The 25,027-nt window shown below is 60.6% G+C and overlaps 4 protein-coding genes across 4 annotated transcripts; 3 read left to right on the forward strand and 1 right to left on the reverse strand.

Moving 5' to 3' along the window:
- Positions 1–5,139: 5,139 nt before the first annotated feature.
- FAM78B (family with sequence similarity 78 member B) lies at positions 5,140–7,473 on the reverse strand. Its single transcript, XM_059822234.1, has 2 exons — positions 7,211–7,473; positions 5,140–5,675 (listed from the first exon to the last, which is right to left on the reverse strand). Exons 1-2 carry the CDS (start codon positions 7,471–7,473, stop codon positions 5,153–5,155), a joined length of 786 nt encoding a protein of 261 aa, XP_059678217.1. The 3' UTR covers positions 5,140–5,152.
- A 736-nt stretch (positions 7,474–8,209) lies between these two features.
- Positions 8,210–11,337, forward strand: PLPP6 (phospholipid phosphatase 6). The gene is made up of 2 exons (XM_059822101.1): positions 8,210–8,615; positions 10,524–11,337. Exons 1-2 carry the CDS (start codon positions 8,213–8,215, stop codon positions 10,892–10,894), a joined length of 774 nt encoding a protein of 257 aa, XP_059678084.1. The 5' UTR covers positions 8,210–8,212; the 3' UTR covers positions 10,895–11,337.
- A 3,571-nt stretch (positions 11,338–14,908) lies between these two features.
- Positions 14,909–18,613, forward strand: LOC104261370 (flavin-containing monooxygenase 5). The gene is made up of 8 exons (XM_059821620.1): positions 14,909–15,070; positions 15,289–15,477; positions 15,564–15,726; positions 15,965–16,107; positions 16,520–16,719; positions 17,094–17,443; positions 17,810–17,882; positions 18,127–18,613. The coding sequence occupies exons 1-8, from the start codon at positions 14,939–14,941 to the stop codon at positions 18,470–18,472; spliced, it is 1,596 nt and encodes a 531-aa protein (XP_059677603.1). The 5' UTR covers positions 14,909–14,938; the 3' UTR covers positions 18,473–18,613.
- Positions 18,614–19,459: 846 nt separating this feature from the next.
- On the forward strand, positions 19,460–24,174 carry LOC104264178 (flavin-containing monooxygenase 5-like). Its single transcript, XM_059821639.1, is given in 8 exon segments — positions 19,460–19,789; positions 20,976–21,164; positions 21,249–21,411; positions 22,192–22,334; positions 22,592–22,791; positions 22,882–23,231; positions 23,644–23,716; positions 23,817–24,174. Coding segments are annotated over 8 exon segments (1,806 nt in total).
- The last annotated feature ends 853 nt before the right edge of the window (positions 24,175–25,027 follow it).

Genomic DNA, 25,027 nt, shown 5'->3' on the forward strand with positions numbered 1-25,027 from the left:
CTGCTCTCCCGCACCTACACCTCAGGGATCTGTCGAGAGATGAGCGATGTTTTAATAACACTAGGAAAAACCTGCTCACTGAAGAGCTCACAGGCTGTCTGCCAGCATCTCTTTGTGCCCAGCACAATCAGCAACACTCAAAATGAGCAACAGTTAGTTAAAGAAATTGGCTGGCTCAGGCACAAATGTACCTCACAGCAAGCAGGGGCTAGCAGGGTTGATGCTCATGGTAAGGAATACACTGCATGCCATGAGCTACCCTCCAGCATCCTGCAGGCTCTAATCCTGGAGCAGCACCCACACCCACCTGGGACACGGCCCATCAGTCCTTGGACAATGTCCAGAGCTGCTGCCTTCTGCCAGCACCCATCGCTGTCCTCCATCACCCCAGCGTGAACACCAGGCCACCCCCCTGAGGACATCCTTCCCCAAACACGGCTGCATTTCAGAGAAGTCCCTCTTTCATTACAAAAAAAAAAAAAGGGTTCTATTAAAACAAAATCACTTCATCTCTGGGTTGACTCTTGTTCCTCCTCTTCCACTCAGCAAGAAGTGGGAGGGGACCTGTAATTTCGAAGGGGAAACATCCCTTTTCTGTGTAGTTTTTCAGCACTGTCAGGCTTGGCATCTTCCCTACGGCCACGCTGCAAGAGCTCCTGGGTTTCGTGCTGTTCCCTTGGCACACAGCTCTTGCCTTGACCTGGCTTCCTAAGGCAAAAAGAGCTGTCTGCCCCCGCCCCCCGCCAAAGCTTTCCAACTGACTGCCCAATTTCGGGAAGGCATGAGGCAGCCCAAGGACACAGCCCCACAGCAAGCTTTGTGCAAACAGGCTGCTCTGAGCATCCCCAGGGAAGGGGAACCGCAGGGCAAGCATAACCTCTCTGGGGCACCAGAGAAGCCACCTGCGAGTCAGGACAAGGGGGAGGGATTCCCATCACCAGACCAGGGGCTTAAAGCCAGCGGAGGCAGCCACTGCTCCCACCACCGAGCCAGGCAGGGGCTGATGGCCGAGAGCCCACGCATTGCTGCCTGCTCCCCCCGCGCCACTGTGGCCCCAGAGGTACAAGCCAGCCAGACGGACTCAAGCAAACACAGGGTTTGGTTCCAGTACAGCTCGAGTGGTTTTCTTTTAATCCCAGAGAAGTGAAATGCAGTATTTGTTCGAGTTGGTAATAACATCCAGAGACAGCAGTCCAAGCCCCCTACTCAGTAGAGTCATTTGTGTTTAAGGCACTCTGCAAAACCAGCTTTCCTCTTCTCCTCCTTCCGATTTTCCCCACACGGCAGCAGAATACCTGGTTTGGTCTTTTTTCCATAACGACACCCACACATCCTGGCTCTTCTCACCACCTCCAGGATTTGGCAACAGCAAATCCAGCGGGAGCTGGACAGAGAAACGTCGGGAGGCCGGGTCAATAAATACAGACGGGCACGGGAGGGAGCACGGCGCCTGGGGAGGGGGCACAGGGGCTTCGAGCTTCTGCGGGAAGGGGATGGGCACAGGGTGTCCTCCCTCCTGGCACCGACGTGATTCCCCTTCCTTTCTCCCCCCCCCCCCCGGCTCCAAAAGGGGACAGGAGCGCGGTGGCCTGCAAGCATCCCTCCCCAGCGGTGCTCCCAAACATGCAGCAGCACCCCAAAATGCAGGGGGCTGGGCGGGGGGGGGGACACAGCTGCCCCTGCCGTGCAGCAGAAATGACCCCCTGACTTCCAGCCGTCAATAAATACCAATAAATAACTTAAATAAACCACCAATAAATAAATATCAAATAAATAAATAAATAAATACATACATACATACATACATATATAAGTGACCCAAGGATGGGGACAGAGGGGAAGGGGCACCCCGATGCTCAGGGCAAGAGGGGAGCGCGCAGGTGGGCGTTTCTGTGACCTGCCCCTCCCTGAGATACCAGGATGCTGTTACAAAAGAGGGGCGTGGGGAAGGACTCCCACTTGAGGCACCCATCAGTACAGCTGCGGGCCATGGGGACGTGAGCTGAACCCAGTCTCGCACGTGGGAGCTCTCACCTGCCACCTCCCTCCCCTTTCTTGAGATCGTGATCCCTGGAGATGCTCACCCAGCACCTCCATCCGAGCATGAACACACACCTTTTGCGAAAATGCAAAATGTCCGCAAAGTTTTGCAAACATTGTTTGCAATCTTTTTTTTTGCAAACAATTTTTACAAACTTTTTTTTTCTTAAATGGGGAAATGCCCACGAAGACAACCCATGCATCAAACTGAGTTAAGTGTATCAAACCCAGCAACCGGAGAAGGAGTGGGCACAGGAGCCTGGAGAGGGGAACACAGGCATGGCCCCAGCACTCAGCCAGAGCCTACCTGCCAGCTGGGGCAGCCCTGGGAGCACAGGCACACGGCTGTGGCCAGGCACCAAGCCCAACACCAGCACCAGGCGGCACCAAGCACCTCCCTGGGGAGCAGACACACTGCTGCAGACACACACGGACAGAAACAGCGGCCGCTGCTGTCTTGGTGTCATGCCGATGCAGCCGAGGCTCCAGCTGGCCAGCACATCCCAAAAGACGGCAACTAATTCAACAGCATCCCTGCACCAGCATCCCTGCTCTCCCAGCCAACTGGCACCACGGTGGTGCCGCAGCAGCTCCCCAGGCTGACGGCCGGTGCACAGCCCTTCCCCATGGGTTTTGGGGAGCTGGCTCACACAGCCTCTCTGGATGCAGCATCCTCTCCCGGCTGGGAGCCCACTTCGTGGCTACCCGTTTGTCAGGGAAACCCTTCCTCTGGCTTTTCAGCTCTGATGCTGCCAGAGACATTTCTGTCCCACTGGGTCAAAAATATAGATCTGCCTTATTTCAAGATACTTATCCCTCCTCCTCCCCCAAATCTTAAGGAAAATTGTATTTAAAATTTCTAACCCCCTTCCACACATGCTTTTTGAAAAACAAAACATCAGTGATGGCAAAAGCTGCCGTCGATCATGAACCAGGACAAAACCACGGGCAGACACAAGAGCAGGACATCTTCCCGTGCCAGTAAGCTCCCAGTAGAAGTTTTGCTCCAGAAAACACAGCAAACCAAAATTCAGAGCCCCATCTCCTTCCAAACCTTTCCCACCACAAGGCTGTAGCCCCTGGCAAAACCCAGACGTAGGCACCGAAAGCAGCAGGTTCCCAGCCAGCCACGAGGCTGAGCGGGAGGAGCAGAACCGCCAGCCCCGGCACCGGGAAGTGTGCATCGAGGCGTCAAAATGCAATGCTCCCAGAGGAAAAAATAAAGAATTGAATCAGCAGCAAACACGACTGAGAATAATAAGTAGCACGGGAATTTCACAGGGATTTTTGGTCTAAGATGCCTGGGGAGCCCCTTCGCCAGTGGGCACTGAGGTGCACATCCCACCCTGGAAAAGCACAAGCCGCGGCTGAAGCTTTGCAGAAGTTCGGCTGCACTCTGCAGAGTGATGCCGCCGGGACGTGCCAGCACACCGCGGGGAGCAAAGCAGCACTGGGCTGGGCATCCCGACAGCCAGGCTGAGGGCAGCACTGCTAATACTGCAGGAAAAGCTTTGCACGGAAGTGCCGAACACGGCGACCCTCCCCAGGCTCTCCTGGCAGAGGGAATTACCCACATCCCCAGGGCAGCGCAGACCTCCTGTGGCACAAAGGCAGGGGCGTGAGCTGGAGGAGCCGCAGGGCTCATGCCAGGGCGGCGGACAGAGTGGAGAAAGCAGTGAGAGCCGTAACCATCTGCCCAGGAGCGATAGGGTGCCCAGCCTGGGCATTGGCTGCGCAGCCATAGCTTACGCCTCTGCTGCATCTCAAGGGCGAGATATTGGGAATTGCAAGTCGCAGCCCACAGCACCGCACTGCCCCACGGACCAGATGATGCCAGCCATCCGGGCAGCGAGGGGCGAGGAGAAAGGCAAATAAAACCCATTACCACCCAAGCACCTGCAGCAGCAGGAGGCAGCACCCAGGCAGCACGCTCGCCTCCTCCTTCCCAGGCAAACCCAGGCCTGCCCCACACAGCCTCCGCTCACATCCCTGCCTCTGACCCACGGAGAGGAGAACCCCATCCCTGCAGAGCCTGGGGAGTTACCCCAAGGCGTGCCATCCCCTCCACTGGCATCCCTGCCAGCAGCCACCCTGCTCCATGGGTGGCTGAGGGAGAAGAGGGTCTCCACGTGAGCCAGCATTTGTGTGGAAAATGAGCAAGCACCCAGCTTCTTGCAAGGGACTTGGGTCTGCAGTGGAAGCGTGCGAGTCCCAGGGTACCTCCAAGCTGGTTTGGACACCCCACACACACAGTCAGTGAGCACCTGGGCTGGGTGAACGGGCACCGCTCCCAATTGCTCACTCGTCTAAGAATCGGTTTTGCTTCCGTAAGAGAAGGGTCGGTGGGATTTGAGGGGGAGGAGGTTGAGGAACTGCAAAGATGTAGTGCACCTTAAAACGAAAGGACATCTAACTTGCCCTTAGATCTCACTCCAAGACGGAAAAGAGCTACGGCATCTCCTACACTCACAACTACTCCAAACACACCCAGACGCATGCAAAACATGTCCCGCTTCCCCTTGGCTGCGGAAAACCCCTCCTGGGCAGCGGCAATGGCCAGCATCGGGCTGCGGCTCAGTGCCCCAGCACGGCCAGCGCCCGCTCTGCTCCCGGGCCCTCCCGCCCAGTCTCAGCGAGCAGGGCGAGGGGTCGATTATCAATCTGAAATGCATAGGTAGAGACACCACGGGGACAGCCATGCCCCAGTGGGAAGGGTCACCACAGGAGCCCTCCACATCCGGCAGGCACGGTCTCCGCTTCTACCTCCAGTTGGGTGGAAAGCAGCATTTGCCACAGGCACTGTTCGATCGCACTCACGCTCCTTGCATTGCCCTGCAATGAAAGACGAGTCATTTAGGTCAGACAGCCTCTTTGCCAGCCACAAGCCCCTAGAAGTACTCAATTCTGCTTCCTGGGAAATCCTCCAGCTCAGCAATCCCTCTTCCGTGCCCCTGCACCGGCCAGGCTCTCTTTCTGACTAAGGAGGAGCCATGTTTCCAACCACAGCTACAAAGGCAGGAGAACCCAAGAGGTCTGCTTTGGCTCAGAAACCCCGTTCATCTGCAGCGGGCTGACAGCACCCAGGTACTCACACACGTGCACCGGCGCTGCTCTACTTGGGAGGTATCACAACTATAGGCTGGCCTCGCTTGGGTCTCCACATGAGGACTTGGGCATCATTGGCGTTGGGTTTCACTAGTGCGTTTGGTGGGATGGGCTCCATCCTGCTGAGGATCCGGGGCTGCTCCTGCTGAGTCCTTCCCACCAGCCGTGCCCGCTGCCCCAGCAGCTGCATGGGATCAACCTCAATGTCCACTCGCATCCTCCACTTTATAGTCTGCAAGATGATCTTTTCCTTGGTGGTGGTGTTCATGGCCACCAGCCACGTAGTAAAGCTCTGGTCCCTTTTAATCCTGGTCAGCAGCGGCACGTTACTGTTGCTCACAGGGACAGCCCACGTTACGCTGGGGTAGAAATTGTCATTCATGCTCACCGAGAACCTGGAGATCTTGTTAGTGGGCCCGACCAGGGTCACAGTTTCTGTGGTGTTTCCATACCAGGGGTAGCTCACGCCATCCGAATCGCTGATGGCTTTTACTCTTCCTTCTCGCAGGTCGGGCAGCTCCCAGCTTGACCTGGTGAACGGGAAGAGACAGGCCAGGTTAGCAGGGAAATGGCAGCGACAGCGCCCAGTGAGGGATGGGGAGGCAAGCAGTATGGGGACCCTCTGCCCGCCTGCAGCAAGCTCTCAAGGACCTCCTTCAAGAATAAATTCGGCTTCGGTTCCTTCACTGAGTCCCTCACGGCCAGCTGAAGCCTCTGCTCTGCCAGCACAACACTATTGTAATTAACCTGCAATCAAACCAACTGGGCCAAAACTCATGGCTGAGTCTCTCTGGGTCACTCTCTCCTTAATCAGCTCCTGTGCCAGAGGAGAACAGCCTTCCCCATCCACCAGCTGCAGCACCGTGACCACGGCACTGGCCAAGCCCGTCAGCAGCCCCTTCCTGCGATAAACGTCTGCAAATTTTATGCCTCTAAATAGACATGCCTGCACAGAGGCACGTACAATAATGAAATACCACAATTACGCCTGCCGCTGGTGCAATCAAAACCCTGCAATATGGCTGGGGGGGAAATTCCAGCCCAAAACTTGGCTGCCAACCACGTTAGCAACACTGCGCGGCTACGGCAAGGGAGACAATTGCCACGTGGCAATTACAAGCGGGGAGCTTTGGTGAAACCTCCTGCTGAGCCCGAGCTCTGGCTTCTAACGCATCTGGGCTCTGGAGCTGCCTGCGAGTGGCAGGGGACAGACGGCCGCCATCCCCCCGAGAAGTGACGACCTCCGCTTGCTCCAACGTCCCCAAGTGCTCCAGTGCCACGTGCAAATGAATCTGCCATGACGCAAGGACGCAGGCAGGCAGCACGAGGACCTGCGGCTCCCCCAGTGCCCGCGCACGCCGCTCTACCTGCCGCCCTGCGCCGGCAACCTTGGGCACCGGCAGTGCAGAACGGACCCCTCCGGCCACCTCCAGCCCCCTCTCGCATCACCCCTTTCAAACGGCAGAAGACACAGCGCCGGAGCCAACAGCTTTGCCCCTCAGCGTCCCCCCGAGTCACCCGCACACCCAGCCTTGGGAAAAGTCGGTCTCCGGCAGCCACTTCTGCCGAGCATGGCGACGCTTCTCCCTTCCAACACAAGCCAAGGGCGCAAATCCCCCAGCACCGCCCGCGCGCACGGCCCGGCCCTTGAAGAAACGCTCCTTGGTGGGGACGGCGGCCGCAAAGCCCTCGGACGAGCGAGCTCCCGGCCGGCGGGTGCAGGAGCCGGCTGCAGGCCGAGGGCAGCCGTGCCGCCCGGGCAGGGGCGGCGGTGGGGCGAGGCCTGCCCGCTGCGGGAGAAGGGGCAGGGACGGTGCCGGGAGCGGGCGTCGGGGCGAGGGTGCCGCCCGCACGTGGCCGTGGGCGCAGACGCGGGGCGGGGGTGCAACACCCGGTGCCGGGGTGCCCATGCCGTTCCCAGCCCGGTGCCCGCCGCAGGGCCTCCCCATCCCCGCTGCCGCCCCAGCGCGGCCGGCGTGCCGTGCCCGTCCCGGGTCCCGTCCCCCCACCCCCTCCCCGGTGCCGGTGCGGGTGCGGGTGCGGCGGGGCCGGTGCCGGTGCTCACACGCCGAGGTCGCTGTAGGTGTTGTAGAACTCCATGTGGTTGCAGGCCTGGATCCAGCCCACCACCCAGGTGTGCCGTCGGGCGATGGGCGGCATGAGGACGCGGGCCGAGGCGCGGAAGTAGGGCGTGCGGTACCGCAGCACCACCGGCGAGCTCTCCTCGATGGCGGTGGCCGCCGGCTCGATGGTGGCCGACACGTCCGACACCACGATCTGCTCCCGACGCACCCGCGCCTTGCAGGCCACGCTCTGCAGGCACCCCATCGCCGCCGCCGCCGCCGCGCCGTCGTCACCCGCCGCCGCCGCCGCCGAGGCGCGGGGCCGGGGGGGCGGCCCGTCCCCCCGCCGCCGCCCGGCCGCCGCGCATCGCCGCCCGCGCACCGGCGCCCGCACCGGCGCCGGCAGGGCGAAGGCGCCGCCGCCGCGCCTCTTGCGGCCCTCGGCGGCTGCCGTACGCCGGTCGGGGCGGGCACGTGCGCGGGGGGGGGGGGGGGGGGGAGGCGGGGCGCGCCCACGGATCCCCGCCCCGGGGCGCGGCGGGAGGGAGGGTGGGGAGGACCTCCCCGCCGCCAGGGGGCGCCGCAGCCCCGCCCCCGGGCGTCCTGGCTCCATGGCAACCGGTGCGTCACGGCGGGCGGCGGAAGAGGAAGCGGGGCCGCGCCGGGGCCGCCCGGTACCGGGGGAGCCGGGGTGCGGGCGCCCAGCAGGCGGGGGTGCCCTTGGGGGCTTCCGGGCACACACCGGGAGGGGGGAGCGGGGCCCCGGCGGGGCGGTAGCGGGAGGCGGGGGTGCCGGGCAGGGTGCGGGGGCAGGCCCGGGAGCGGGGCTCGCAAGCAGCGGGGGGCGGCGGGGCCCGTAGCAGGTTGCGGTGAGGGGGGTAGCATCAGGCCCGGGCAGGGGGTGACATGCGGGCTCCTGGGCGGCTCGCCCGGGTCCCGGTGCGACAGTAGGCCTGGCAGCCGGTGACCGGCCCCCACCTCTCCCAGGTCACCTCCCCTCCGCCATGCCGAGCCCCCGGAGCAGCCGCGAGCGACGCGCCGGCAGCAGCAGCCGCCTGGAGTTCCTGTCCCTCGTCAGCCAGCGCAGCCCCGGCGCCCCGGACAGCCCCTCGCGCCGCAAGGAGTCGGGCAGCTCCGCAGCGGCCCCGCTGCCCGAGGAGGACTGCATGAAGCTGAACCCCTCCTTCCTGGGCATCGCCCTCCGCTCCCTGCTCGCCATCGACCTCTGGGCCTCCAAGCGCCTGGGCGTCTGCGCCGGAGAGGGCTCGGCCTGGGGCAGTGCGCGCCCCATCATGAAGGTCATCGAGGTCTCGGGGCACGGCATCCCCTGGCTGCTCGGCACCTTCTACGGGCTCTGCCAGAGCGACAGCTCAGCGGCCAGGGAGGTGCTGCTCAACCTGCTCTTCGGTGAGGCTGGGGGCTCCCCAAAGGGCTCTGCAGGCGGGGGCCGGCTGGAGCCGAGGGGGGAGGAGGGGACCTGAAGGATGGGGCAGAACTGAGTAAACCTCAGCGTCCTACAGCCCCGAGGGAGCTCGCTCATTTTGAGGAACTGGTACAGGCTCATCTGGGGTGCCTGGTACCAGGGCGAGTAACCCTACAGCTGGAGGGCGTGGTGGCATGGGTATGGCTCATCTGTCATGGCTCCAACCACACATTGTGAAACTCCTGATAGCGAAACTGCTCCCACAGTTGCACAAAACTTTCGGGGAAGCTGAACTCCCTTTTAGCTCTTCAGCTTATCAGAACAATGCATTCCAGGTGCAGCTGCCTAGTGTTGCCTTTTCCTTGAAAAGCTGCTCTGGCACACAGATTTCTGCACCCTTGGGCTCCCTGCAGGCAGTGGCTGTGTGGATTGATCTGTATCAGCCAGTGAGGAAACTTGGTTTAAGGCATGCATTTTAATTTCATGTGGTGTAATATTCACCCCCACTAGCATCCTGTCCTATTATTATAATTATATATTATATTATTATTTTATATATATAAGTATATTATTTTACTTAAATTCTTCATTTTTGTTCATTTAGAAAATGTAGTAGCTCCAGAACAACAGACCTTTTCAGGTTCCTAATTCTTACTCTTTTATTAAGTTGCAAATAATTGGTATCTCACACTTATCATTTGAATTGATAGTTGCTCAGTAGGAAACGTATGATTTTGTGCATGTTTTTCATCTAGCAGCACGTGGATAAATGAGTGTCTCACAGCAGACCTCTGACCTAACCTCTGCTCTGAGGAGGTGTCCCAGCACCGGGGCCTTATCTGGCCCTCAATGCTCCAGGCCAGAGCCACCCATCTCTCTGGGGCCCTGTCCCAGGGTTGCAGCACCCATGTGGGGGAAGGAGTTTTCCCTAATTTTCAAGTTGAACCTTCCAAACCGTATTAAGAAAAGCAGTTAAACTAGGTTTATATGTGGAAAAAAATACTTGTTCTTAAATGATTAACCAAAGGGGATGAGCTGAAGTGACTGAAAGATTTGGTGCCCAGATACAAGCCTTAAGACAAGCAGAAATCAGTCTCTCACATAAGATTTCCTTGGAAGTAGCCCTGGCTGTGAGCACCATGCTAGCTGAGCTAACAGGGATGGAGAAAGCACCCTCTGCCCTACATGAGAAGCTGCTCTTGCCAAATACTGGCTGAACACTTCCCACATGTGCTTCACATCTGAATTCTACCACAACAACCTTTAGCTGGCATTATTTAAATCATCCTTTATTCAGCTCTTAAACCAAAGCATGGTTAACTTTCTGGCATTAATCCCCCCAGCAGCAGGCAGAAGCCAGACTGCAGGAGCCCTGGCAGCACCACTCAGGCCCCTCACCCTGAGCTGTGGCTGAGCAGTTGAAGTGGGTTGATCATTCACCCAGGTCAGTTTGACCCCCAGCCACAAGGCAAAGCAATGCTGAGTTGGCAGGGGCTGTCACGAAGGGAGTTGTTGGGAATATTAACCCCTCTGTTGCTTTCAGGTTAAGGGTCAAATCATGGCAAGACCAGATTTTACACAGAAAAAAAGAACCCATGGGCACTAGCCAGGCCAAGTCCTGTGGCTGGCTGTGGCAGGCAGAGGGTCTTGCGTGCAGCAACAGCGGAGATTGACAATGTGCTCATGCTGGAAAAGGTCAAGTGCTGGATGAGTGTCATGGTCTCCCTACCCAGCCATCACATCCATGGGAAATACTGCCTTCTTTTAGCAGGATTTGGTAGCCAAGTTCTTGTTTTCTTAGCTAATGGCTTTGGTTTGATTTTTGCCTTGTTTTCTATGCAGCAGGGGAAAACCCCTTCCTTTCTTGCTCACTCACTGTTACTGTCTCCTAGCATTGCTGCTGGATCTTGTGCTAGTGGCAGTGGTGAAAGGGCTCGTCAAGCGGCGGCGGCCCACCCACAACAAGATGGACATGTTCGTCACCATCTCAGTGGACAAGTACTCCTTTCCATCAGGCCACGCCACCAGAGCTGCCCTGGTCTGCCGCTTCGTTCTGCACCACCTGGTGCTCGCTGTCCCACTGCGGGTCCTCGTGGTGCTCTGGGCTCTCGTCGTCGGCATTTCAAGGGTCATGCTGGGCAGGCACAATGTGACAGACGTGCTCTTCGGTTTGCTGCTGGGCTACGCGCTGTACAGCGTGGTGGAGTACTGCTGGCTGTCCCCGCTCAGCGCGCCTGCCCTCTTTGCGCTCTGGAGCCATTGATGGCTGGGTCCCTCCCAAAGGAGGAGGCACGCACCCAGTTTTCTGAGCGTGCACAGAGAGGGGATACTGGGACTTGAACTCACATCCTAGACCCCATCTATCCAGCCAGGACTTCAACACTAGCGGTGCTGCAGGCTCCTGGGCCTGCACTTAGATGTTTGGTGCTGTCCTGCCCTCCTGATGGGCTGTCAGGCAGGGCATGCACTAGCCAAGCAGCTGCACTCTCTGTTCTCCTGTGACAAAACAGTCCCTGCAGAGCCCAGGGAGGGCTCAGCACATTCATCTGGCAGCTCACTGCTGATACTGTGAATCAGCATGCCCTTGCTGGGCACCTGTTGTGTTAGCCCATGGTGTATGTGGTAGCTGTGGCTTTGCAGAGATTTCTCTGCAATTGCCCATGTATCTGTATGCGGTAAATACACTGATCATGTTGCTGTCATGAACATGCCCTGCATAGCCTGCTCCATAATGTCTGCCTGGAGGGGACTCACTGGGGTCTGTCCTCAGGTTTATAAAGAGCTCTGCCTTCCTAAGCAATATGCCTCTTCCCTATTGCTCTTGATTTAAACACCGCACGGAGGCCAGATCTCAGCCAACAAGGACACAAGCACCTAGCTCCCAGTGCCATAGGGAAAGGATGGTGCAACTAGGGTTTGGTCCATCCCTACCACCTCTAAGAGAGTGGGTAACTGGGGAAGCAGCTCCCAGCTGCAGCCTGCTCCTGAAGTCCTTGTGCAGAGTGTTACAGCTCCTTCCCCCCTCCACAGGTTTTTCAGTCTCTCAGGGGTACAGTGCATTCACAGCAATTCCTGTTTGTCACACTAGCAGTGCTGCTGACAGCATACTGCAGAGTGAGCCCCTTTCCCACAGCCCTGGCTAGCAATACACCCTCACCCAGGCTGCTGGGCCGTCCTGGGAGCTGAGCCTTACCTGCACCTCCTGTAGCAAGGGGCCCTGGCTCTGCCAACCACCACCACAGCTCCCTGTGCTCTGGGCAGGTTGTCTTTCCTACCCTGGCATCGCTGGTCCTGGTAACCTGTTTTTCATAGACAACCATTTGTCCTTGGCAAGAGGAGACCATGAGGAGCCTCCATAATGAGTCAGGGTTGAGTCTGAGCCAGAAAAGCACAGAACCCACATCAGCAAGAACCACAGTCAGGCAGGAAGTGAGTAAGGGCTCGGCACTGAGCTTAAATAGTGCTCCTGGCATGTGGGTGGGGGTGCTTGGGCCCAGGTGAGGCTCATCGTGGCCATTGAGGTCTATCAGTGCACTCAGGCCCTGGAAAGCACTGATTAAGTGGTAATAAAACCAGTTTAAGTGTGCTGTTCTTCTGGGTGAAGTATGCAGGAGCAGGCTGAGGACCACTGGTACAAGCACCCTGTCTCTGCCACTCATCATCAGTTACACAGGGACTGAAATGAAAGTGCTTGACATGACAAGGTTCCCCCAGAGCTGAGCCATGACTTACTGGCACCGTGAGCTGGGGAAGGTACCAGCTGTGGGTTTGCACTCCAGTTTGGGACTCATATGGTGACAAACAAAAAAAAAATCCCCTGAGTTGTACTGCATGCCCGGCAGCCGGCTGGGCTGGCCTGACCCGACACATGCACGGCAGCAGCACCCAGGCAGACGAGCTCTGCGGTGGCTGCGGGATCGTGGGCGGGTGGCACGCTCCAGTGTGGTCAGGGTTTGGGGCGATCAGGGCTTGTTGAGCTGTGCCAAAACATCTTGGCTCTACTTTGTCCCAAACGCAGGGTGCTTTTTGTCCAAGCGGTTCTTACAGCTATTGGGGTGTTCCTCTCTAGGCCACGGAGGAGTATGACAGCAACTCTGTGCATCCACGGCTTGTTCCCATATGTATGTGCGTGCCAAAAGTTGCTCCCGGTTCACTTGCAGGACCCTCCATGAGCTGCTTGGTGGCATCCGCCATCACCAGTGCACAGCCCTGCTGGGTCACAGGCTGCCCTGCTGCTCTCCCACCTCTGCTCTGCTTCTTCCCACCTCTGCCAGTGAGACCTTTGATCTCCTCTTGTGCTCATGACTCGTCACCACTCCTCCAAGCACGGGTGCCAGCCCACTGACAGGAAGGAGGAGACTGGTGCTTTCTGCTTGGCTTGTCCCACGGCACCTCTGCCTGCTGCAGAAGCCCTGAGCAGATGTGCCTGCATGCACTGCCCACCACACTGTCCATCCTGCGTGCTTGCCAGGCATGGGGGACCATGGCTTTCCTGCGGATATCAACAAGACGGTTTTGACTGAAATGCCATGGCTTCACCCTGGCTGCGCTCCCGCAGTCCCCTGTGCCTGTTGGCGCGTTTCAGCCAGACCATGAGCCCAAGCACAGTGGGAGCAAAGTCCAGGGCTGCGCAGACTCTTGTAGCCGCCAAGGGAGAAGGCCAAATTCGAAGGCACCTCTGAAAACAGAGGTTTCGCAGCAGTTGAGAGCTGGGAGAAGTCCCCTGTACCTGTCATCCTTGGGCAGTCCCTGCAGAACTTGCAAAAAAGCCAGAAGCCAGCTGAGAGTGGAGCAGAGAGGGTGGCGCTGCCAGTGCTGCTTCCTCGCCGTCCCCGTGCCGATCTCCCTGCCTGGTAAGAGATGCTTTTGATGCTTTGCAACAGGCAGGCACAGAGGGTTGGCAGCTTGGCGCCTCTACACCGGGCAGAGATCAGCCCTTGCCAACAGCAAGGGACAGAAAGAGCTTTATTACATTTACTGCAAACATACTATGAGGTTTAGAAGGTTAAAACTATTTCAGCTGCAGAGCTTGGCCCCTCCGTAACCAGGTGCCTTGCTCAGCTCCCTGGACACAGGGGAGCAAATTTCCCCTGCAGCCCCAGGGACTGTTTGGCTGCGAGTGCTCCGGGAGCCAGCGGCGTGCTCCCGAGCTGGCTGGTCTGTGCCTCGCGCTGCTGGAGAGAGCCTTTTCCTAACCAGCCCCACCACCCTGGCACCAGCGACACCCTGGTGGCATGGTGCTCCTCGCACCAGGGTCCCACTGGCCCCGGGACTCCGATGGGCCAGGAGTGAGCTGCAGCTACGGGGACGCTGTGCCGACTTGCCCAGCTCAGGGACAAGGGGGACGTGGGCGATGAGGTGCCGGCTGCCACCAGAGCAGCTGGAGCCACGTGTGCCCCCGGGTACCAGCATAAACAGGGTTGAGCTGATCCTGATAATCCCAGAGGTAGAAGTTCAGGGCAGTGTTTGTTTATCTGGTGTGCATGCCACGGGGACCGGCTGCATCTCTGTCTCTCCTGCAACCCCATATCCCCACCATGTCTCCGCGTGGGGGTTCCTGGTGAGGAGCGTTGGACGGCTCCTTACCCTGCCGTCCAAGGCTGCGTGGAGAGCCACTGCCGGAAAAGGCGAGCAGGCGGCCGGGAGCCATCTGGGAGCTGGCTTCCTCTCCCCAGCCGTGTGGGAGGAGTGACGGAGGGGGAGGCCCCGCTCGCCACAGCCACACACCATAAAGCCAGGGCGCCGTCCTGCGTCACGGATCAGGGCAACCCGGCAGAGACCCTCGCGCAGCTCCCTGCCTGCCACTGGCCTTCCCCGGGGCTGCAACTCCCACGGCCACAGGTGGGTTGAGGGCCTCCCCACGGGCTGCCAGCATGCAGTGGGTTCCGGGGTGGCGCGACGGGCATCTCCCCAGGGAAGGGAGAGGGTAAAGGGCAGCCAGCGGGACCGTCACCCACCTGGGAGAGAGCCATCAGTCCCCGAGGCAGGGCACGGCAATCCGGCACGCCTCCATCGCTGGGACTTGGCATGGGCAGGGAGATTTCAAGGCTCCCTGGCACTCAGTAGCATTTCTCCCCGTGGCATCCAGAGGCAACACCATGGTGGTGCAAAACCCCAGCACTGGCCCGGTCCGTGCCAGGGCAGGAATAGCAGTTGCCTTGCAGCCCCACACAAACTTTTAGGGGGCTTCCTCTCAGCTTGGGACCTCTGGTGCACAGGGCCAAAATTGTGCATGGGTTTCCCACTCGTCCCTCAGCCCCGTTCTCTGGCATTGTCCCCAGTCAGAAACCCAGTGGTGGAGGGCAGCATGGCGAAGAAGGTGGCCATCATCGGAGGGGGCAGCAGTGGGCTGTGCGCCATCAAAGCCTGTCTGCAGGAGGGGCTGGAGCCCGTCTGCTTCGAGAGGACCGGGGATATCGGAGGGCTCTGGAGGTTTGAGGTAATCCCTGTGAGCCACATGTCCTGCTGGGGGTCAGCACTGCAGCAGCCGGGGACCAGCAGCAGTGGCCAGTGGGGTGGCACACAGCCGGCCACGGCGGGGTCCCTGGGGGGAGGCTGAGGGCAGGGGCTCCACACAAAGGGCCACCACATCAGCCCCAGCCATCCCTCCCCATTGCTGACCCTGTGCCCACACTGAGCCGTGCCCTGCTCCCGCAGGAGCACCCCGAGGAGGGCCGTGCCAGCATCTACCGCTCCGTCATCATCAACACCTCCAAGGAGATGATGTGCTTCAGCGACTTCCCCATTCCTGAGGACTTCCCCAACTACATGCACAACTCCAAGATCATGGAGTATTTCCGCATGTACGCCGGGCACTTCGACCTGCTCCGCCACATCCGCTTCAGGGTGAGAGCTGGGGGGGCCCAGGAAGAAGGCGGTGGCAGAGCCGGGTGGTGTGCAGGGTGCCTGACACCCGCTCCCCCCACACCTAGACCAGCGTGTGCCGTGTGGCCAAGCGCCCCGACTTCTCTGCCACGGGCCAGTGGGAGGTGGTGATGGAGAGCGAGGGGAAGCAGGAGGCAGCCGTCTTCGACGCCGTGCTGGTGTGCACCGGGCACCACACCGATGCACACCTCCCACTGAGCACCTTCCCAGGTACCGCCTCGCGCCCCAGCGCAAGGAGAGACCCCGGAAAGCTTGGCCATGGGAACCCGTGTTCTCTCTGCTGCTCTTCCTCCCGGCCTCAGCGTTGCCCTGCTTTGACTCGGGGAGCACTCCCATGGTCCCCAGAAGGGGTCTGGCAGGGCCAGGGAGGGTGCCTACTTCAGTTTTTAGGGAAGTAACCCTCCAGCCCAGCACCAGGAAGCCAAGCATCCCTCCTCCCCGGCCACAGGCATCGAGAAGTTCAAGGGCCCATACCTCCACAGCCGAGACTACAAGGATGCCAGGGATTTCACGGACAAGAGAGTCGTTGTCATTGGGATTGGGAATTCAGGGTCGGACCTGGCCGTGGAGATCAGCCAAACGGCCAAGCAGGTGAGCAGCGGGAGCGGGGTCCCTGTGGGCATGGCACCCCCCCGTGGGACACTGCTGGCTCCATGAAGACACCAGGACCAAGGCACTGGCACGGCCACCACTCCATCCCGGCACATGCTGCATTCAGCAGTGCTGGCACACAGCAATCCCAGTTGCCAGGCAGCAGTGGCAGCTGAGACTCGATTCCATACAGACACCCCAATTTCCATCTCCAAGCCACGGGCTGGGGCTGCCCCTGCGGCTCTTCCCTACCTCTCCCTCCCAGGTGCCCACCCCTGGTTCCCTCCGAGTCTTCGCCCAGCACCTGAAGAGGAGTGATCCCGGGGCGAGGACATGCCCCCCCCCCCCTCCCCGGGGCAGCCCCCCAGGACTGTCACAGCCTTCAGGAGGCGATGCTTCCTTCCTCACCCAGGTCTTCCTTAGCACCCGCCGGGGTGCGTGGATCTTCAACCGTGTTGGAAATCAGGGCTACCCCATTGATATCATCTTCACCACCCGCGTGAAGATGTTCCTGAAGAAGCTGCTGAGCCCGTCCTTGGTGAGCGACTTCACAGAGAAGCAGCTGAACGCGAGGTTCGACCACTCACACTATGGCCTGAAGCCAAAGCACAGGTGACAGCAAAAGCTCCCCCTGCCCAGGAGGGACTCCCCAGCTCTCCCTGTGTCCAGCCCGGCTTGGCCACTTCCATGCTCCCTGTGCCCAGGCTGGGGCTGAGGCACCAGCCCCAGAAACCCAGTTAATAGCTGTGGTGTGCCCAGGCAATGCTTGAGGGAGCCACCACTGCCCCTTCTGGGGACCCTTGATGGCACCAGTGCAGTAGCAGCTGCAGAGCATTCCTGGGGGACCAGCCCCATTGCTGATGAGCATCCTCTGGGCTGAGCATCCCTAGGGATGAGCATCCTCGGAGCAGGGAGCAGTGGCCGGAGCAGGACACGGAGCAGAGACACCCCACCCCAGCACCCTGATGGCTCCTTGTACCTTCCAGGATCCTTGACCAGCACCCGACCATCAATGATGACCTGCCCAACCGCATCATTTCGGGCAGGGTGCTGGTGAAGCCAAATGTCCAGGAGTTCATGGAGACATCTGCCATCTTCGAGGATGGCACCAGGGAAGACATCGATGCCGTGGTCTTCGCCACGGGATACAGCTTCTCCTTCCCCTTCCTTGAGGGCTGCGTGAAGGTGGTGGAGAACCAGATCCCCCTCTACAAATTCATGTTTCCCCCCGACCTGGAGAAGCCGACATTGGCTTTCATTGGCCTCATCCAGCCCCTGGGTGCCATCATGCCCATCTCCGAGCTCCAGTGTCGCTGGGCCACCCGCGTCTTCAAGGGTAAGTGAGGCAAACCTCCCCTGTGGCTGCAGCCCAAGCCTGCACCCCCAGAGTCAGGGCATATGGTGCCCAGCCATATTTGGGAGGCAGCAGCCAGCTGTGCCATCCTGGTCACAGGCAATGGCATGGCCACCTTGCAGCTGTCATGGTGAGCCAGGCTTTTGCTTGAGCAGCGCAGGGACATCCGTACCCTGAGCTCCCCAGGCTGCTCCTTCTTATACCAAGGAGCTTGGACATGCCTCGGGTGCCAGACTGCCCGCCACGGTGGTGCCAGCAGGGGCACAGCACCCAGGCAAGGGCAGCACCAGAGCAGCCACTGTTGCCAGTGGGGTGCAGCATCCCCATGCTGTGGCTCATCCTCCCTAGAGCTGAACAAGCTGCCCCCACGGCACGACATGGAGGCTGACATCAAGCAGAAGAGAGAAACGATGGCAAAGCGGTAAGACCCCCCTGGGAACAGGGAAGGGGCCAGTTTGGGCACAGCTGCTTGTGGGCACCCATCCTGTCCCGTGGCTGCATCCTGGCATATTTGGCTGTGCCAACAGCTGGCAGGGATGTGCTCGGCCGCACTACCCCCACCCCACTGATCCTTCCTGATCGCGCTCCATCCAATACTGCCTTGCTGGCGCATGGGGCATCTGCCGGCTCTGCCGCCAGCACCCACCTGACCTCCCTGCCCGCAGGTATGTGAAGAGCCAGCGGCACACCATCCAGGTGGATTACATCCCCTACATGGACGAGCTCGCCTCCCAGGTGGGGGTCAAGCCCAACCTGCTCGCCCTCTTCCTCACCGACCCCAAGCTGGCACTGGAGGTGGCCTTCGGGCCCTGCACACCATACCAGTACCGCCTGCGGGGCCCGGGCCAGTGGGCGGGTGCCAGGGAGGCCATCCTCACCCAGCAGCAGCGCATCATCAAGCCCCTGCAGACGCGGCACGTGGAGGAGCACCCCTCGACCTCCACCGTGCCCCTCGTCTTCAAGCTGGTTGGGGCCGTGGCCGTCCTCGCCATCGTTTTTGCTTACTTGTAGGTGCCTGCTCTTGCTGGGTTGCACAGAGGGAAGGGAAGCTTTGCGATGCGCTAGCAGGCCTGGCAAGCCACCCCCTGCCCCACAGCAGTCTGTGCACCCCAGTGCTGGCAGGAGCCTTTGTCCTGCCCAGCACAGCCCCACTGTGGCCGTATCGCAAGCTTGGGGTGCATCGAGCCTCCCCAGCTGCTGAAATAATGCCTCGGCGCCCGCTCTGCACTTCTTCCCGGGGAGCCACTGCCGGAGGCAAGGCAAGGAAACCTGCTCACACGCAGGGTAAAATCCAGTCACTCTCGGCCAGTGCTTTCAACCCAGTGGGGATGCACTGGCTTTCCTGTCACCCATAACCCGACTGAGCCACCACCGGCTACACTTACTCAAGAGCTAAGCAGCAAAGGCACAAAGACTTCCTAACTGGATAAAGGCATGCTACACAGAGTCAGGTGTCTGTCCTGTTACTGACACCACCCCATCCCCCTGCGGGCCAGGGGGGCGCGCACGGGTTTGAGGTCAGCCTCGTGCCAGCAGCACAGCTCCAGCTCCGCGGCAGCATGGGCTGCATGCATGCACACGCGTGCACGTGTGTGTATCCACAGCAAAACAGCCTTGCCCAGGGTGTGTGCCACCGGAGCAGGTCACTGTAGTCACAGTGGCATGGCTCGGTGCCACCCTCGTCACCTACACACAGCCCCTCTGGAGGACTGCTGAGTGGGTTGGGGACCCCCAGCAGTGACAGGGGGTCCTGGCCACCACACACTGGGGCCAGCACAGCTGCCAGCCACCAGTGCCCCGAACATCCCCCCAGTTTTGTTTTCCACGCCACGACCTGCCGAAATCTGGAGTGTGGCCACATCTTGGCCCCCGCACCCAGGAAGGCCCCGGGACAGTCGGCATCGTTAAGCGCTTACAGAACCTAATGAGTCCCTTGCGGAGGGCAGGCGTGGGCAGGAGGTGTGGCACAGTGGTGGGGCGGGTGGGAACCTGTAGATCATGTCTGGAAGAAATATATCTTGTGACACCCCAGCTGACCTTGGTCACCCGCGGGAAGCACAGGGACAGCCATACCCGACCGAGCAGCACTGCGCGTCACCCCGGTGTGACCCGCAAGGCTCCGCAACCCGCCAAGTGCGTGCTGCCCCCGACTGAGGCTTCCCCACCAACCTTGCCACCACTGCACCACGGGACATGGCTGCCCAGCGAGTAGCCATCATCGGGGCCGGTGCCTCTGGCCTGTGTGCCCTGAAATGCTGCCTGGATGAGGGGCTGGTACCCACCTGCTTCGAGAGGAGTGGGGACATCGGGGGGCTCTGGCGCTTCGAGGTAAGCCCCACACTGTGCCAGCCTGCCCCGCGGCAGCAGCACAGATGGGATTGGGATCAGACGTTGGCAGCTAATGAAGCACCGCTCCCCTGCTTTGCATGCATGCAGCAGGTGGGTTGCTGAGGAAAACAACGGGGAAAAAAAATCTGCTACGGCAGCAGGAGGTCCCCGTGGTGCCAGCTGGTGTGCCAGCCACACTGGACCTGTCTCCTTCCCACCAGCAGCAGGACGGACCCTCCCCAAGGACCTTACCCCAGGGCTCACTTCCCCAGCTCAGCCTTCCCCCTTCTCATCCCTCCCTTCCTGGTCTCATCCATCCCTGTCCCCTGCTGTTTTGCTCCTAGTCTCCTCCAGCCCTTTCCTACCCATCCTGCTCTTATCTGACCCCGCTGGCTGTCCCAGTCTCTGTCCCCGTCCTGCCCAGCCCTTCCCTGGAAGTCCTGGTTGCTCCTCTCCCTGCTTCTGTGCCGCTCACCAACGCAGAGGCATCGAGCGCTGCCTCCTATGTGACTTGGCTCTCCCTGTCTCTGGGGAAGCCCCAGAGCTCGTTTCTGCCCCCACCTAATGAGGCTGCTGACTTTTCCCCGGGGGATGCACTGACAAGAAGACAAGCCTCACCACCACACCCCAATATGCAGATGGGAGAGTCCAGGGGGGGCGACGACACACTGCACCACACCAGCATGGGGTTTGGGGTGGCTCAGTTATGGTCCGCTGGTTCTGCCCATGGTGGGTCAGAAATGGGGCTGGTGGAGCAGAGCCAGGGCAGCAGCACGCAGCTGCTGGGGCAGAGACCCAGGAAGCAGGAGCAGCCACTCAGCTGGAAGTGCCGGAGCTGGCTCAGCAACCGGTGAGACCTGATGTGGGAACCACAAGCAGCTTTGGGAACACACCGCCTCATCAGGGCAGGGGGTGGGAGCGGCGAAACTGAGACACAAGACCCCACGACCCGCTGTCACCGCTGCATGGCCCCCGCCAAACCAGAGCTTCCTCTGCCCCATTTTGCGGGGCAGGTGGTCACACCTATGGGAGGGTGCTGGGTGGAAGGATGGGTGCTACAACCACCCGTGGCTTAATCCTGCACCCGCGGGCACGGCGAGGTGCCAGGTAGGGGAGGCAGGTGTCCACTGCAAACCTGCAGCCCCGGGTCCCCATGCCAGCACCGAGCTGTGCCCTGCTCCCACAGGAGCACCCCGAGGAGGGCCGCGCCAGCATCTACCGCTCCGTCATCATCAACACCTCCAAGGAGATGATGTGCTTCAGCGACTTCCCCATTCCCGAGGACTTCCCCAACTACATGCACAACTCCAAGATCATGAAGTATTTCCGCATGTACGCCGGGCACTTCGACCTGCTCCGCCACATCCGCTTCAGGGTGAGAGCTGGGGGGGCCCAGGAGGAAGGCGGTGGCGGGGCTGGGGGGCACAGGGTGCCTGACGCCCGCTCCCCCCACACCTAGACCAGCGTGTGCCTCGTGGCCAAGCGCCCCGACTTCTCTGCCACGGGCCAGTGGGAGGTGGTGACGGAGAGCGAGGGGAAGCAGGAGGCAGCCGTCTTTGACGCCGTGCTGGTGTGCACCGGGCACCACACCGAGGCACACCTCCCACTGAGCACCTTCCCAGGTACTGCCCCGCGGGCTGCTCGCCTACTCCCTGACACCCCTGGGAGCACCCTCTGCTCCAGCTTAGCCCCCACGCCACTCTGGCTGCTGCCAAAAATGCCCCCACAGGTTAATGTACCAGGTGGGATTGCACAAGCATGATGCTATCCCACCCATCTTGGTGATCTGTCCTTGGTGGCTCTTGCCACACCATCAGCAGCTGACCAAAGTGCCCTGCTGGCAGATGCCACCACTGCCAGTTCAATTCTCCCACCAAAGACAGGGTCCCTGAGCTGCTGGCCACACACCCGCTGGGCTCTCTGGCTCCCCGGCAAGGCTTGAGAGCTCGGCGGTTGTGGTGGCCTTCTCCTCTGGGTGCTAGGCAAAAATGCCTGGAGAGCTTTCAGCTGTGGAGACCCTCTTTGGCTGAGGAACAGGATGGAGCACACCGTCACCAGGGTCTGGCAGGATGGCACAGACCCCAACTGCTCCTCTGCCCCCAACACCTGGCACCAGGCAGGAACTGCAGGAGGATTTTGGGATGGGAGCATGGAGGTCTCTAGTCCAAGCCCTGCTCCAAGTCAGGCTAGCCTCAAAGACAGAGCAGGATGCTCAGGGCTACACTGAGCATCTCCCAGGCTGGAGATGCCACTGCCTCTCTGGGCACCATCCCAGGGCTGCATTGCTCCCGTTGATCACACTGCTCCCAGCCTGTTCCCAAATCACACCACCAGTCTGAGCAGGGGGACAGCCACCCCCTGCCCCACGTCCCTGCCCGGCATGGCTTCCCTCTCTCTTCCAGGGCTGGAAAAGTTTGAGGGCTGGTACCTGCACAGCCGGGACTACAAGAGCCCACAGCCCTTTTTGGGGAAGCGGGTGGTCATCGTTGGCACTGGGAATTCAGGCATTGACATTGCAGTGGAGCTGAGCCACGCAGCCAAGCAGGTATGCTGGAGAGCCGCCGGGCCTGGGGTGCTTATTATTTAGACCCTGGAGGGCACCGACCAATCCCCTGCCACCCCTGTGGGCTCCCCTCCCTCCAGCACTGCAGCCGGCCATGGAGCACCCTGTCCCCTCTCCATGGGGGTGGCTGTTGTGGTCCCAGCAGCTGTGCCAGCATTGCTGTCGGAGGAGCACAGTGGGGGCCCAGCCCAGTCCTGAGGATGCTGCCACTCCACCACCTCCCGTCTCCTTCCTCCCAGGTCTTCCTCAGCACCAGGCGTGGGACCTGGGTGATGCACCGGGTGGCAGATGGCGGATACCCCTTCGACTTCGCCTACATTAGCCGCTTCATACAGCTCCTCCTCAGCCTGCTGCCTCAAAACGCCAGCAACTTTCTCCTGGAGAGGAAGCTGAATGCCCGTTTTGACCATGCGCTCTATGGCCTCCAGCCCCGGCACCGGTGAGCACCCTGACAGCACCCCAGGCACCTGCCCCAGCACTGCCCGTCCCACTGCACGGGCCCCACATGAGGTCTATCTGTGCCTTCCAGGATCCTTGACCAGCACCCGACCATCAATGATGACCTGCCCAACCGCATCATTTCGGGCAGGGTGCTGGTGAAGCCAAATGTCCAGGAGTTCACGGAGACATCTGCCATCTTCGAGGATGGCACCAGGGAAGACATTGATGCCGTGGTCTTCGCCACGGGATACAGCTTCTCCTTCCCCTTCCTTGAGGGCTGCGTGAAGGTGGTGGAGAACCAGATCCCCCTCTACAAATTCATGTTCCCCCCCGACCTGGAGAAGCCGACACTGGCTTTCATTGGCCTCATCCAGCCCCTGGGTGCCATCATGCCCATCTCCGAGCTCCAATGTCGCTGGGCCACCCGCGTCTTCAAGGGTAAGCGAGGCAGGGTGGGAGCACACAGCCAGGCTCTCTTGGGCACGGCAAGGCTGAGTCGTTCAACTGGCAGCATCCCCTCACGTACCGCCTCCTTCCACTCACCTTTGCTGTCCTCCTTTTGCTTATTCATAGGGACAAAAACCAGCGCTGCATTTTGCAATGAGCCTTGTGCTCATCTTCTCTTGCAGGGGCCACTAACGGGTCCTGTTGCCTGCAAACAACCTCCTCCCTCTCCTTTCCTGCCATTACTTTCTTCATCCATGCCTCCTGCTTTGCTCCTGCCATGGTGGCACGTCCCCAAAGCCCCAAAGGCTTTTGTGTGCAAGCAGAGGCCAGACTGGGCTGCAGAGCCAGCCATACCACAGCAGGAGCACAGCCCTCCCTCCAGTCACGGCCTCCTCTTCCCCAGGGCTTCAGGACCTGCCGCCATCCACCGACATGCTGGCTGACATCACACAAACCAAGGAGAAAATGGCTGAGCGGTAAGGACCCCGCGCAGGCATTGCCCGTGCCACCGTTACCCCTGTGCCACCATTACCCCCGTGCCCATGTGGCAAGCCTGCCTGCCTTCCCTGCCCGCAGGTACGTGAGGAGCCAGCGGCACACCATCCAGGTGGATTACATCCCCTACATGGACGAGCTCGCCTCCCAGGTGGGGGTCAAGCCCAACCTGCTCGCCCTCTTCCTCACCGACCCCAAGCTGGCGCTGGAGGTGGCCTTCGGGCCCTGCACGCCATACCAGTACCGCCTGCGGGGCCCGGGCCAGTGGGCGGGTGCCAGGGAGGCCATCCTCACCCAGTGGCAACGTGTGGTCAGGCCCCTGCAAACCAGCGCCAGGGACCGTCCTCCCCGCTCCAGCACCATGCCCCACACCTTCAAGGTCTTCTTCAGCATCGGTTTGATTGTGGCCACCCTTGTCTATGTCTCGCTCTCTCCTTAACCTAAAATGAAGGAGGCAGCGGGTCCTCCTGGCAATCTTCTTCCTTTCCTTTGGGCTTGCGTGTTTCTGTAGTCTCGTGCTAGGTCTGCCACCACGTCAGGAGGCACGGAGGGAATCGGTTACTTGAAGACGCAGCCTGCTCTTTCTCACCTTCCTGCTGTGCCAGGGCCACACCAGGTCTCGTCAGGGGCTGCTCTGAGGACAGGGTTCTCTCCCCTTCCCTAAATCCTGGTCCGGCAGCTCTGCAAGATCTACCTGTGGGCTAGGCCAACGCAGAGGCAGTGGGGAAACCGGGAACTTGCCTGGCCAGGGTGCCTCGGGAAAAGGGCAATGAAGTTTGTTCCTGTGCCGAGGGGACCGAGGACCATGCTGCATGGGCTGTCTCAGTCTCCAGTGTCCGTCCTGAGGTGTCTGTCCTGCCCGCGCAGGGCCTGGCCAGCCCACGGGCAGCACTCTGGCTACTTGCACCCCACAGCCGGCCTGCCCACCCCACAGCCGGCCTGCCCACCGCCTAGCCAGCCAGCTCACCTCACGGCCCACCCCGTAGCCAGCCTGCCCGCCCGGCAGCCCAGCAGCCCAGCCCCACAGCCATCCCTGACCCCTTCCCCGCCATCCCCGGGCCCCAGCCCTAGCCCTGCCCTCAACCGACATGGCCGCCCGCCGGCTGCGGCGCGGGTGAAGCCGCGCAGCCCTCCGGCGGCATATCCGCTCGCCAGGCCGCCCGCTCTTAACAACAACGGGCGAAGCCGCCCTCAAAAAACATGGCGGCTGCCCGGCAGCGGGGAAGCGGGTCCATGGGGGGCGCGGCCATAGAGCGGCGCGCGGGGGCGGGCCAGAGCGCCCCGCAGAGGCT

This window comes from Gavia stellata, chromosome 10 (assembly GCF_030936135.1).
Source record: "Gavia stellata isolate bGavSte3 chromosome 10, bGavSte3.hap2, whole genome shotgun sequence".
In the NCBI taxonomy this organism is placed as follows: Eukaryota; Metazoa; Chordata; class Aves; order Gaviiformes; family Gaviidae; genus Gavia; species Gavia stellata.